The sequence below is a fragment of the Dendropsophus ebraccatus genome, chromosome 4 (assembly GCF_027789765.1).
Source record: "Dendropsophus ebraccatus isolate aDenEbr1 chromosome 4, aDenEbr1.pat, whole genome shotgun sequence".
Taxonomy (NCBI): Eukaryota; Metazoa; Chordata; class Amphibia; order Anura; family Hylidae; genus Dendropsophus; species Dendropsophus ebraccatus.
Window position 1 is genome coordinate 159,866,281 of NC_091457.1, and position 14,896 is coordinate 159,881,176.

Sequence of the window (14,896 nt, forward strand, 5' to 3'; positions counted from 1 at the left end):
GACCTCTGTATCGGAACCCTGGCGTTTTTGTCATCAATAGAGCCACAGGTACGGCACGTGACCCGCAGCTCTATTCATTCCTAAGGATCCAGTGGAGGGAGCTGAGTAAGCCGGAAGAGTGCTCACTCAGCTCTTTCCGGTGGCTCCATAGGAATCAATATAGCTGCGGGTCACGTGCCGAGTGTTGTACTTGCCGGCATTCCATAAACTGAATAGAGAGACATTGCACATGTGCTGACCTCTATCCAAAAGATGGGGGGGGGGGGGGAGCAGTTGGACCATCTAAGTATGACTCTTCTCACCTATCCTGTGAATAGTGGATATGATAATATGTTAAATACATAAAAGGGTAATTTAACAATGGCAGAAAACAACTCAGGATAAAAGAGATCTAGTAGTCTACAGGAACTGTTACTATACAAATATCCAGGTACACAGATATCCTTATATAAGCTGCCACATTATGTTGGGAGAAACCAAAGTTCCATTGAAGAAACTGAAGCAGAACATCATTATGGAACTATATACTTTTCCTTCTTGTTTAGGTAACATCTGACTCCTCCGCTAGAAAACCTCCATCTAGTGTCACCCAATACCCTGGTCTTGTATATCATATACAGACACATTAATGCATAATGATCAGTTACCATATATAACCCATACATCCTCTTTTATCCCTATATTATTGGGTGATTAGACTGTCTAGACAGCTGCCCAGAGAACCTGCCCAACTCTACTATAGCCCAGTTCTATCCACAGGATAGAGGAAAAGTAACAGATCGCAGGGGGTCTGACCTCCGTATTCCCCTGCTGACCACTGTATTGGGACCCGGCTTCTTTGTTTTGATCCCTGTAGATAAGGGATAAGTTAATTTTACTTGGAATACCCCTTTAAGAGACCACCTATGTAGATGTGTGGTGTCCCACTAGGGGTGTTGCAGCTATATACACCCTTCTGCTTAAGGGCCCTATTCCACAGTAACGATAATCGGCCGGATTGGCCCATTTGGCCCGATTCGGCCGATTATCGTTTGGTGAAATAGAGAGAACGATCAGCCGATGATCGTGTCATCGGCTGATCGTTCATTTAGGGCCAGACCTAAAATCATCGTTCCCCCACCGCGCATCACTACGGTTGAATAGTGGTGCGCGGCGGGCGACCAACGATTTGACAGGCTGCAGCATCATACATTACCTGTCAGGTCTTCTCCGCGCTGTCTTCATCCCCGGGTCCTGCGCGCTCTATCTTCAGAATGGCCGGTCAGTTGACGGAGCTCCGCGGCCTGTGTTTGGCTGAGTTTGGCCGGTCAGCTGACCGGCCATTCTGAAGATAGAGCGCGCGGGACCCGGTGATGAAGACAGCGCTCAACGATCATCGGGCCGCGAAATAGGTCCAGTAAACGAGCGGCGATCTAGCAGATCGCTGCTCGTTTACATCGTTGATCGGGCCCCCCTCGGCCCGTGGAATAGGACCCTTAGTCATCCTAGTCTGTAAGCTTTTGAAAGCAGGTCTCTAATTCTGTATTTTTAATTTTATTTTAATTTATTCATTGTATAATTTAATATAAATATAACCTGTATTGTATTTATATATTTAAATAAGTGCTGCGGAATCTGTTGGCGCTATACAAATAAATATTATTATTGTTATTATTTCTATCATCTCTCTCCTTTCTTTTTCTGTAGCACTCTTTCACCCACTCACGGTGCACCATACACGCTGGGAAGGAAGTGAGTCACACAGGAGACAGGAAGGGAAGAGTATTCTCATTCTGGACGTTGTGGAGGAAGGACATGAGTCAGATAGCTCTCCACAGTGGTCCTATCTGGGCCCTGGCCCTCTGCCAGGTCTCCGTACCCCAAAAGGTTCAGTCTTAGTCGGTACCCCGCATGGGAAGGACGCAAGACAGCACACTGCCACCAACTTCTTCACTAGTTACACTCCAAAGCACTATGCACTGTTAAACTCCTCTTAAGAGAGGACAAGTTAGAGAAGGCCTTGGCCCACACCTTGGACTGGGAGAGTCACAGAGCAGGACAGTATCCACAATAAAGCCAAAGAGCCAGGAACTGATCCGGACAGAGCAAAGTTGCGAGAAGCCTAGGAACTCTGTCTCCCAGCGTGGCTCCATCCTCTGTATGGAAAGACGGAAAGAGCTGAGAACAGCACTCTTCCGGATCACTCTGCTTTTTCCGTCACTCCATAGAAATGAATAGAACCATGGGTCATGTGCTGCACCCGTGACTCTATTGATAATACAGAAGGCGGAGCTCGAAATGGAGATAGGAGGGGGTATAGAGCTCAGACCCCCAGCAATCTCCTACTTTTCGACTATCCTGTGGATAGAGTAACAGTTGATTTTTCCTGGAATACACACTTTAGAGCTCAGATTATTCTTGAGAAAGAAGTCATCCAATTTCTTGCATCGATGTAGATCACCATTAGGGGCAGCCTTGGAGATCAGGGAGTCCTGTGGTTTTTTGTAATATTCCTAGTATCTAGTCACGCGCTTGGAGGGATGATTGACAGGCACGAGGGATGATTGACAGGCAGAGAGGCCAGTAAAGGACCTCTCTGCCTGTCAATCATCCCCTCCGAGTGCGCTGACAGGCAGAGCGCAGTGACTAGATATGGGCAGGGAGCCGCCCAGATGACTACTTCCCCGCTGCCTCCTGTCACACGTCCAGGGGATTAAAGTCCGTTTTTTCAGGTATACAGCTCCTACTGCAGCTGTGGGCGGTACGTGCCGCGGCTGCTGCAGGAGCTATATACCGCGGTTCAGGGAACCATATCAGGCTGATTGGCCTGATTGGTTCCCTTTAATATCAATGTCACGTCATGAATGGTACCCACCTATTTATCCATTATTTCATGTATATTTCCAGCCAGAGGTGGAGGACGGCAGAGCCAGCATCTATGAGTCCGTCGTCACTAACAGCAGTAAAGAAATGATGTGTTTCAGCGACTTTCCCTTCCCAGAAAACTTCCCAAACTTTCTCCACAACTCCAAGATGCTGGAATATTACTGGGAATATGCAGAGAGGTTCGGTCTATTGAAGCACATCCAGTTTCAGGTAACAAGTAGCATTGATTGTGGTTTGTAGATGATGGGTCACAAAGGTCGGAGCTGGACCTCATATGGATCACAAATAGTTCTGTTAAAGTAATTCCAACATCCGCTAACCCTAATGTGATAATGTCCGCTACAATCCCTTCTAGAAGGACAAAGCTCCATTTTCGAGAAGCCCGTGGTCCATGATGTGCCTTGGTATACAGTGTCTGACTTCTTTGCATCTTGCTTCCTATGAAGGAAAATCATCATTTTTGGATGGATTCCCTTTAAGAAAGGGACAGTTATGCAGTTAAAGGGATGTGACACCAGATCGTAGACCTAATAACTAGAGATGATTGAACATGGGCCGATGAACCCGAACCATCAGCATTTGACTCTCGCTGCCTTCCCTTTCTGTGGGGAAGGTGGAGACAGCCCGAGTACCACCTGGAATACAGGGATACAGCCTAGGAAATAAGTTGTATTCCTGTTTTCCAGGCGGTACTCGGGCTGCAGGGCCGGCGTCAACATAGGGCGTACGTGGGCAAGTGCCGGGGCCCCAGCTCCTCCAGGGGCCCAGAGAGAGAGAGGGGCCAAGTGTTCTGATGTTCAGCCTCCTTACTGTAGTGCAGGGTGAGCGCTGAACCTCAGAAAATAGAGAAAAAGCAGGTCCTGCAGAGAGAGAGGGATGAAGGATCACATGACCCACAGGTCCCAAATGCTACAATGTGGAGATCAGAGAGGAAGAGGGAGAAGACTGAGCTGTAAGTGCGGTATGTGTCTGTCAGTAAGTGTGTGTCTGTCAGTCAGTAATGTGTATGTGTGTCAATCAGTATTGTGTGTGTGTGTGTGTCAGTCAGTATTGTGTGTGTTGGTGAGTAATGTGTTTGTGTCAGTTAGTAATGTGTGTGTGCGTCAGTCAGTAGTGTATGTGTTAGTAATGTGTGTGCGTTTGTGTATGTTAGTGGTGACTTAAATGATTGTGCATAGTGGATGGATGAGAGGCCCGCTATGGCTCTGTCGCTCAACGGCTCGCAAAAACCTGGAACAGGAAGGGGGCGGGGTCAAATGCCGATGGTTCAGGGTCGTACGAACCTGAACATCGGCCCTGTTCGGTAGTGATGAGCGAACCTGGAGCATGCTGGAGTCCATCTGAACCCGAGCGTTCGGCATTTGATTAGCGGTGGCTGCTGAAGTTGGATAAAGCCCTAAGGCTATGTGGAAATCATGGATATAGTCATTGGCTGTATCCATGTTTTCCAGACAACCTTAGAGCTTTATCCAAGTTCAGCAGCCCCAGCTAATCAAATGGACTCCAGCATGCTCGAGGTTCGCTTATCTCTACTGTTTGATCATCTCTACTAATAACTAGAGATGAGCGAATTGAATCTTACAAACCGAGATTTGTACCAAACTTTGCAAAATGTTTGCTTTGGTATCAAACTCCGAAACTCCAGTGTCCTCCTACTATGGGTCTCTGGTATCCCCTGCAGCCCCCACAGCCAATCACTGACTGAGATGGGATAGCATCGTGGCCAGTGATTGGCTGAGTGGGCTGTCATTCCTGAGACAAGAGTGACAGCCTGCTGAGAGTCAGTGATTGGCTGTGCGGGAGCTGCAGGGGACACCGGAGACCAGAGAAGGACGACACCGGAGGTGCGCAGACAGGTAAGTATAGATGAGCGAATTTACTGAACGGCAGTAAAACAGCTAAACGTCTGCAGTCATTTAGATGTTAGTGCAGTACATTTAAGGTTCGGTTCTGGTAACCTGAACTTTGCCTCAAAATTCGGCGGACCTGCCAAATCAAACGTAAAGGAATATTGACAGCTTGAATTTCTTCCGCTCTGTGTATACATTAATGTATTCATAAAACTTTCAATACTTTTCCATTAGACAGTTGTGCGCAGTGTGAAGAAGCATCCGAGTTATCGCAGCACAGGACAGTGGGAAGTGACTACAGAAAGGAATAGCAAGCAAGAGACAACCACGTTTGATGCGGTTATGATTTGTAATGGCCACCACTCAGAGCCATATTATCCTCTAGAGGCTTTTCCAGGTAAACAGATAGAGATGAAAAGAGATAGATGAAAGGGGAGTGGGTATGGATGCAGGCACAGATAAAGGGACTTTATTAAGAATGGTGTTTCACATACTGGAGACCAGCATGTGAAACACCATTCTTAGTAAAGTGTGCACCTCTTGATAAATCCCACTGAAAGGATTACTGAAGACCAGCATGTGAAACACCATTCTTAGTAAAGTGTGCACCTCTTGATAAATAGGATTTATCAAGAGGTGCACGCTTTACTAAGAATGGTGTTTCACATGCTGGTCTTCAGTAATCCTGTCAGTGGGATTTATTAAGAGGTGCACACCTTACTAAGAATGGTGTTTCACATGCTGGTTTCCAGTAATCCTGTCAGTGGGATTTATCAAGAGGTACACGCTTTACTAAGAATGGTGTTTCACATGCTGGTCTTCAGTAGTCCCGTCAATGGGTTTTATTAAGAGGTGCACACTTTACTAAGAATGGTGTTTCACATGCTGGTTTCATTATTTCCCATCAGTGGGATTTATCAAGAGGTGCACACCTCTCCCTAAATCCAGGCACCTCGGAGTACTTTACCAACTCAGAACTAGTGTAGATCTCCACTACATTTTACTACATCAATTAGGTGCACAATGGTGCTCGACCACTGCTTTTAGAGCACAGTGGTGGTCGGTAACCTATATTATGAGCTGTCAACAATGGGAGAGAAAGACTATTTGCAAAAATATTTCACTTGGCGAGTCCCAGTAGTATAACTGTGTTATCTGAGATGGGAATATCCCTTAGGGTACTATGAATGGCAGATTTTTAGAAAACAATATCCTTGCAATAAATACCTATTATTATTTTTTCCCCCTTATTATCATTTCTCTAAAGGAATAAACACATTTCGAGGACAATACTTTCATAGTCGAGAATACAAAAACGCCGACGCATTTAAAGGGAAGAGAATTGTAATTGTGGGTATGGGGAACTCGGGAGCCGATATCGCTGTAGAGCTCAGCCGCACTGCAGCACAGGTAAGGGAATAAGGGATAAACATATGAAGAGTGTCATCTATAATGTATACAGTAGAAAAATTTATATATATATATATATATATATATATATATATATATATATATATATACACCAGAACATTAAAACCACTGACAGGTGAAATAGATAATTATAATTTTATAATTCTACGTTGTGCCTTTCCCCTTTGTAATCTAGAACTAAATTGGGTGTTACCAGTTGGGTGTATATTCCTATACCGTTTGACACTATCCAATCATTGCTCACACACCGCCAGACTGTGAAGGGACACACCCCATTGACAATGGGAATTGTAATGCTCAGTTGTTAAAGGGGTACTCTGGTAATTAAAAAAAAATCAAATCATTTGGTGCCAGAAAGTTATATAGATTTGTAATTTTACTTTTATTTAAAAACCGTCAGTCTTCCAGAGCTTATCAGCTGCTGTATGTCCTGCAGGATGTGGTGTATTCTCTTTAGTCTCTGCAGCCACCTCTGTCTAGGAAAGGTTTTCTATGAGGATTTGATATTGCTCTGGACAGTTCCTATGGCAGCAGAGCACTGTGTCAGACTGAAAAGAATACACCACTTCCTGCAGGACATACAGCAGCTGGTAAGTACTGGCAGATTTGAGATTTTCTAAATATCAGTTGGTTTGAATTTTTTTTTTCATCAGAGTACCCCTTGAATTTATGTAACACTATAGGCAAAAGACAGAGTTATGGGGAACTTAATTTTACGAGGAATGGAAATATTGTGTAAAAAATGCACGTCCGGGGGACAGGGCAGTAACGAAAACATTCAGTATAATTACTGTAGTGTGATAAATTTAGAGTATTGTCAGCCTTATAATGTTATCTATATGATTAGTACTTGTTGTCCTGCAGGTGTTTCTTAGCACCAGGAGAGGATCGTGGGTTGTGAGTCGTGCGTTTGACCACGGTTATCCTTGTGACATCTGCTTAGTCACTCGATTTCAGAACTGGCTGAGGAACACTCTTCCGGCACCTGTTGTTCTTTGGCTGAACAAAAAAAAAAGTAATGATCGGTTAAACCATGAAAATTATGGTCTTCAGCCTCGAGACAGGTAACAGGTCAGGTTTATTATGGTGGACAGAGAGATGGGTTTACTGCTGTATACAGTGCTGGGCTATGTTCACACACAGTATTTTTGGTCAGTATTTCTGTCCTTATATTGCAATCAAAAATTTTGTGGCTGGCCATCATTTAATGGCAAATAATTCATGTAATTTTAAAACAACGGCCGTTGTTATGAAAGAACGGCCATTATTTGTCAAAAAATGGCGGCCATTCACTAAATTTCAACAGTGTGTGAACATATGAGCAAAAATACTTTGTGTGAACCTAGCTTGAGGGTGCAACAGGTACCACAGCGCCTCAGTCTGCCTCCTTAGGCTGGGTTCACGCTACGTTTTTGCAATCCGTTTTTTTTTTCATCCGTTTTTAGCAAAAAACATATGGAAAAAAAGATGCATGTGCATCCGTTTTGATCCATTTTTCCCATTGTATTCCATTTTAAAAAAACGGATCAAAACGGATCCGTTTTTTTTAACGGACACACAAATGAGATCGATTACGTTTTGTGTCCGTTAAAAATATCGGATCCTTTTTGATCCCCTTTTTTTTAATAATGGAATTCAATGGAAAAACGGATCAAAACAGATGCATACACATGCATCAGTTTTTTTGCAAAAAATGGATGAAAAAAAAAAACGGATTGCAAAAACGTAGTGTGAACCCAGCCTTAGGGCCCTATAGTTCAGAATATCGTTAAATCGTTCGAATCTAAACGAAATCATTGATCGCTTTATAAGACCTGGACCTATTTTTATCGTTCGCAAAACGTTCGCAAATCATTCGCATTGAATAAGACGTCGTTCGGTCGTTTTCAATAGATACGAACGCAATAGCGAATAAATAGCGAAGAGAAACGATCGCAATTACGATCATAAGTAACGATTATCGTTCCATGGAAATGACTGAACGTTTTCAGGTCTTTCGCAATAGCGGTCGTTTGAGTCGGAAGATTATGCCCTTATGCCCCTATTACACGAGTCGTTTGGAGGAGCAAACGAGCGCTATTAGCGCTCGTTTGCTCCTCGTTCCCCGCTCGCTGCCGCCACTATTCAACGCGGCGTCAGCGAGCGGGTGAATGCGGGAGGGGCGGCGGGGAGCTGCGGGGGGGCTGCCCGGGGGATCGCTGATCGTCCGGGCAGCCCATAGGATACAGCAGCGCCTGCAGCCGATGCTCCTATTCAACGGAGCGACGGCAGCAAATCGCTGCTATATCAGTCGCTTGTTTTTCAACATGTTGAAAAACAAGTGACTGCAACGATCAGCCGACATGAACGATGTCGGCTGATCGTTGCACTCTATTCCACGGGACGAATATCGTTCGTAGCGGCCGATATCGGCCGAATACGAACGATATTGCTCCTCTAAACGACCCGTGGAATAGGGCCTTTAGACTTTTATACATTTGGATTACATTGAACCAAGATTTTGTTGCAATTTTGTCACATGTTAAGCCACACCCCTTTGCTTGAAATCTTCAGTTTTCCTCTATGCCGCATCTATGCGTCACATGACCCGCATGAAGCTGTTACTCTTCGGCTAGCTTCACACACAGTAAAATAAAAACTAAATATGATTTTGAGTGAAAATAAAACACTGTGTGAACAGATGATTCAAAGCAACTTCCTATTGGCTTCAATGGAGCACATTATTATATTGGAAATACAGTTGTATTTTAACCTCAAAATTACGTCTGTATTTTATGGTGTTTGAACAGAGCCATAATGTGAACAGTCAGTCTTCACTCACAGACTCTCATCTCTTTGATACTTACCTCCTAGTGCCCAGGAACAGTAAGCAGCAATGCATGGCTCCTTTCAGAATGACATTCAAGTCTCTGTTCCATTACATACTCTTCATGGCGTCCTTTAGTAGCATGCTAAGGAGACTGTGTACTGAGCATGGACATACGCTGTATGAATTGTCTCCTTACCATTAAATACTGAGTAAAGATGAGTGAATTTACAGTATTTATGAGGCGAGGTGCTCCATTAGCTCAGCAGCCATCTTATCAGCCAGCTGCCTTTAAACTCAGTGCCACTCTCCTTTGGGTGCCTGGAAAAGCTGAATCCAGTCTTTGGAAGCTTGTAGAAGTTTCTTAGGACTGGGTCCAGCTTTTCCAGGCACCCATAGTGGAGTTCAAAAGCAGCCAGCTGATAAGATGGCTGCTGAGCTAATGGAGCACCTCGCTTCATTAATACTATAAACTCTCCTCTCTAGTATTGAGCATTAAGGCATAGGCTATGTTCACACATTGTAAGACACCGGCCGTTCTAGGACCCAGCCGGGTCACGGAATGGCCAGTGTAAGATAACATAATCCCTGCAGTACTGGCTGGATGATCTTTAGCGCCGCTAAGTTCTGAGGTGGGCACATTAGTGCGCGCCCGCATCAGAACTCCCCACTGCACACAATGGAGCATGCGGCCGGAGCCGCACGCTTCATAGTGTGCACTGACTGGTTAGACGTGGGAGGAGGCCTCCTTGCCGCCCTCCGCTCTTCAGGCAAACAGTGGGATACAGCTGGCATATGAAAAGGGGCAAATCTGCATGTTGATAAATGTCGTACAAAAAAAAGGACGAAAATGCAACAGGTTATTGCAAAACAAATGAAAACTCCGGTGGTATGCTGTCAATTGAAGGCATACCACCGGGGTTCTAATGGGTCTCACAGTAACTTATTGTATTCTTTTATTCTCATTTTTGTACATTTCATTTACGCATCTCTTCAAGTGACGATATACAAAAATTAGGAAATTAGTGACAAAAATATGCACTATGTTACTGCAAGACACATTAGAACTCTGGCGGTATGCCATCATTGAAAGTTCTAATGTGTCTTGCAGTAGCCCGAGCACTATGCTCGCCCAAAAATCTTGACTGATATTCTGTCCACTGTCTTGCTAGATCCCAGTTTAAGGAGCCTCTGTTCAACGATGAACTTCCAAGTCGTATTATCTGTGGATATGTGGTGATAAAACCCAATGTTACAGAGTTTACAGAAACAGCCGTGAAGTTCAGTGATGGATCCTTTGAGGAGAACGTTGATGTTGTCATTTTTGCCACGGGATATAACCTCTCCTTCCCCTTTCTGGATGAATCCCTCATTAAGGTTGGAAATAATAAAACAAGTTTATATAGAAACATATTTCCGGCAAACTTGGAAAAGCCGACGCTGGGGGTCATCGGACTGGTGCAGCCTCTTGGGCCTGTTATGCCTTCCTCAGAAATTCAAGCACGATGGGTGACCAGGGTTTTCAAAGGTGAGACGGTAGGGACGTGATTATCGGTAGAGATGGTAGTCAGGTATTTCTGTGAGAACGTTTCTGAATTATTATGTTATTTTCAAAAGTATATGGGCATTTCCAGAGCCAAATCTAGACTTTGTTCCTGTCTTTTATAAAAACTTTGTCACAAAGACATACCAAATGTCTAGTCTTGACATCCACGTATATGTTCACACTTGTATTCCTTTATTATGTGACTAATAAAATATTTTGAAAGAAAAATTTCTAGTCTTCCAGTACTTATCAGCTGCTGTATGTCCTGTAGGAAGTGGTCTATTCTCTTCAGTCTGACACAGTGCTCTCTGCTGCCACCTCTGTCCATGTCAGGAACTGTCCAGAGCAGGAGAGGTTCTCTATGGGGTTTTGCTACTGCTCTGGACCGTTGTGGCAGCCGCACAGTGTATGAACAGTCTATTTTCTACGGCCGTTGTTCATTATTGGGCTATTTTGAACAAATGGTTAATGCACTGTGTGCAGTTGTGTTCAATGACCACTACGGCAGTAGGTTTCCGAATTCATTACACCGTGTGAACATTGCCTTATGGTTCTATCTAGGTCGCTGCTTAGCAATTGTAAACTTTGGGGGAGATTTATCAAACATGGTGTAAAGTAAAACTGGCTCAGTTGCCCCTAGCAACCAATCAGATTCCACCTTTCATTTTCCAAAGAGTCTGTGAGGAATGAGAGGTGGAATCTGATTGGTTGCTAGGGGCAACTGAGCCAGTCTCACTTTACACCATGTCTGATAAATCTCCCTCATTGTACTTTACATCAATAGATCTTGCCAATTTCCTGTTTGTAGATGATGGCTGAGACCCAGAGGGACCCGTAGTATATTATTATTATTATTATTATTATTATGTGGAGGGGCCTGTGTTTAGCTGCTGTCCTGATAAAGAGACTGTACAGATAGACAGATGTAGGTACACTGCCTCCGCACATGCTGCAATAAGTACCAGAATTCTTGTAATATATGACTTCTGACATTGCGTTTTTTTTTTTTTTTTTTTTTTAGGTTTGTGCACATTACCACCTCCAGATGCCGTCATGAAAGACATTGAAAAGAAAAGAGAAATTGCCCTAAGCAGGTAGTAAAGTAGAATTACTTTTTGAAGAGTTCATTTTTTTTTTAGAGCTCCGGTATTGGGCACACACACAGATGCGTCAGTGCAAGCATACTCGGTCGAGCATAGTGCCCAATTGAGCATCAGGGTGCTCTATTGAGCTCAATGGTGCTCGGGTAGAGGTGGCCACACACCTTAAATAACTGTTTAGCTGTCAGCTATATCTCCCGTCTTCTACAGAAACCAAATGTTTTTGTTCAATTTTTTTTATATTTAAAAAAAATATGCAAACAAAATGTGCAAAAATTAGATCTAAAAAATTTAATAGGTTAACCAAGCACCCTCCGTTCTGCTGAGCAGGGGACACCTGGTTAGATGCTCCAGTCTCCCATTGACTTCAATAGGGACTCCAGTAAGAGCACTCAAGCATTTTAGTGCTCACTGAACCCAACACTGGGGTCCCCACAGGTCACAAATTGATGGTCTATCCTAAGAAGAGGTTCCTGGAATTCCCTAAAAAAAAAAAAAAACACTGTTAGCGGTGGTCCTTGTGGCAGGAAAATCCAGCCAAATGTAGTAAAGAATCCCGGCACTCACCAAAATCGTTGATTCTTATTCAGTGTAGTAAATCGCAGTTTACGAGGATGCGTTTTGACCCGCTGACTGTTATCAACTGTACTGAAGGCCAGTGGGCCGAAACACGTCCTTATAACTTATCTGTGATTCACTACTCTACAAATAAGCATCAATCAATTTTGTTGAGTAGCAGGTTTCTTTACGACATTTAGAGGGGAAGCAGCAGGTTAGAGGACTCCCTTATAACGCCCAGGATGCTGAGGAGGACACTGGGTCTTACCTTTCTCCTTGGTGTCGGCTCACCCTTTCGGTGTAATCTTTGTCCTGGAGCACTATTGGGAGCACTGATGAATCTAACCTGCTGCTAGTTCCCCTTTAAAGAGAACCTGTCACCACCCCTGACCTGTCTGTTTTTAGATAACAATTCTGGGTCACCTAGAATTGTATGACTTAATAACCAACTGGGTGTGACCAAGTGGGGGTGTGTCCCTTTACTGTCTGGAACTATCCAATCAGAGCAGACTGTGTAGGGAACCCCCCCCCCCCCCCCCCCCCGACAGGTAACCCCCATTTGGTTATTTAGTCATAGGTTTAGTAAGAATAACAGAGAGATGGCAGATTACAGAGCTATACGAGGGGATGTTCCAGAATTGTTGTTTTATGGGGAATGCGGGTACCTGCTAAAACAGATACTAATTATTAATTTTTTTTTTATTTTTTATTTTCTCTTATCGTTTACCACAGGTTTGGTCCAAGAAGAGAGCGCACATTATACGTGGATTACATTGAATACATGGATGAACTGTCAGCAGACATAGGCTGTAAACCTAATATTTTGGGGTATTTGCTCACAGACCCCGTTCTTGCGCTTACGCTCTTCTTCGGCCCTTGCACACCGACACAGTTTCGCTTGGCGGGTCCAGGAAAATGGCCAATGGCGAGGAAGCAAATAATGACCACATGGGACCGAATTTTAAAGCCAACTAAGACCCGCGTTGTGGAAAAACAAGATAAGAGCTCAGTGTCGATGATATTCGGACTTTGGGGACTGTGTGTTCTGGTTCTACTATTAGTGGCCAATATGATCTGATATGGCTAAGAGTCAACATTGTATTTTACATATATATATATGCAGAGTATATAGAGTATACAGAGTATATTTTACATATATACATATATAAATCACCATGATATTTCCAGTTTGGATGAGCAATGTCTCTATGGCTATGGCAGATCTACTGTTACAACCTGTCAGAGGTAGACTGTACTAGTAGATCACAGGTGCTAAAGCTTTGGCTGTCCAGGCATGATGGGAATTGTGGTTTTGCAACAGCTGAAGGGCCTGAGATTGACACCCCTGCAGTAGATCAGCAATTAAACAGTTCAATGGAATCCACATGTATGGCATAAAAAGGTATAAGCAATTAAGTGATAATAAGGGGTATAAACTAGGGGTGGTCTAACGGCATAAATCCTTTCAGATTGCATGTGAAAAAATGTATATAAGAAAACATTTAGAAGGGTTATTGGGGGGGCAAGTATTATCTCCGTTTTTCTTTTTTATGCTTTCACACTTTTTTTCCGTGCTGCGCAAAAGTCTCGTTCCAGGTGCAGATATTATCAATAGGATCACGGGCCTTGATAAATATTACACAATTTTTGCACTCTATTCTCTAGCTAGAAAAATGACTAAAGGACTATGGCAATTGCACATGATAAATCTTACTAAAAGGTAGCTAATATAAGCCACGCCCCCTCCAAGCAAAAAAATTGAAAAAACGCACAGTCGGCATAAGATGCTCAAAAATAGCGACTTGATAAATGCTGTGGAAGAATACTGACTGTGCGCAAAGACTCCTTTGGCGTCATGATAATGGCTCAAAAAGGATGATACCTATGCCCCTATATGTGCAACAGAGCGCCACACCACAAGTCATTTGCACAGATATTAATCATTGTTCATATCTGAATAGTATTGGTCATTCACTGGCAAGTCTCTCACACCACTTGAGCTGTAGATAAAGGTTTTGATAAATAACTGTATATGTCTTTTCTTCAATTCATGAAAGTGTACCTGTCACAGAGGCAAGTGATAACTTTTTATTGGTTGGGGTCTGATTGATAATGGGAATGAGTGGGAAGAGTCCTTTCTTAACTCACAAAGAATCATCCTCTAACACTCAAAAGGGAAAAAAAAACCCTGTGTGGAAGAAACCTCTAGGGAACCATGGGTGAAGAATTGCACTTCCCTTGGAGTGCGGGTCCTATTACATGGCCTTTGGTGATATTTGGCAATGTATGACTGCAAACAAATGCAAATCAGCGGCTTTGGTGCTCGCTTGCAGTGCCTTTAAGGCATAAAAAAATCATGCAGCTGGGCTACAGGAACAAACACTAGGTGTCATTAAAATGCATTTTTACCATCCGCACAAGTCTTGTTTAGACAGAAAGTTGTGCAGCCAATAATGATTATTTTTATGGCCGCACAAAAGATCAAATCAGCCGATGAGTGGATAATTACAAATGTCTAGCCCTTTTACGCGGGCCGATTATTGGGGGAATGAGAATTTCTAGGAACACCTGTAAGAGATAGTTGGCCCATGTAAATGGCCTTTTAGATTGTTATTGGATTTTATGTGGACTTTGTTGTGGAATCCCCCTGTACTCACTGTCATGTGTAAAGGGTTTTTAGATTCCCATGCGGTTTAACCCCTTAAAGGAGAAGTCCAGCTAAAATTTTTATTAAAGTATT

The 14,896-nt window shown here is 43.5% G+C and overlaps 1 protein-coding gene across 1 annotated transcript; it reads left to right on the forward strand.

Annotated features, from left to right (window-relative positions):
* The first annotated feature begins 2,886 nt into the window (after window positions 1–2,886).
* LOC138789059 (dimethylaniline monooxygenase [N-oxide-forming] 2-like) lies at window positions 2,887–13,646 on the forward strand. Its single transcript, XM_069967595.1, has 7 exons — window positions 2,887–3,075; window positions 4,950–5,112; window positions 5,983–6,125; window positions 7,011–7,210; window positions 10,125–10,480; window positions 11,520–11,592; window positions 12,889–13,646. The coding sequence occupies exons 1-7, from the start codon at window positions 2,950–2,952 to the stop codon at window positions 13,232–13,234; spliced, it is 1,407 nt and encodes a 468-aa protein (XP_069823696.1). The 5' UTR covers window positions 2,887–2,949; the 3' UTR covers window positions 13,235–13,646.
* Window positions 13,647–14,896: the final 1,250 nt, after the last annotated feature.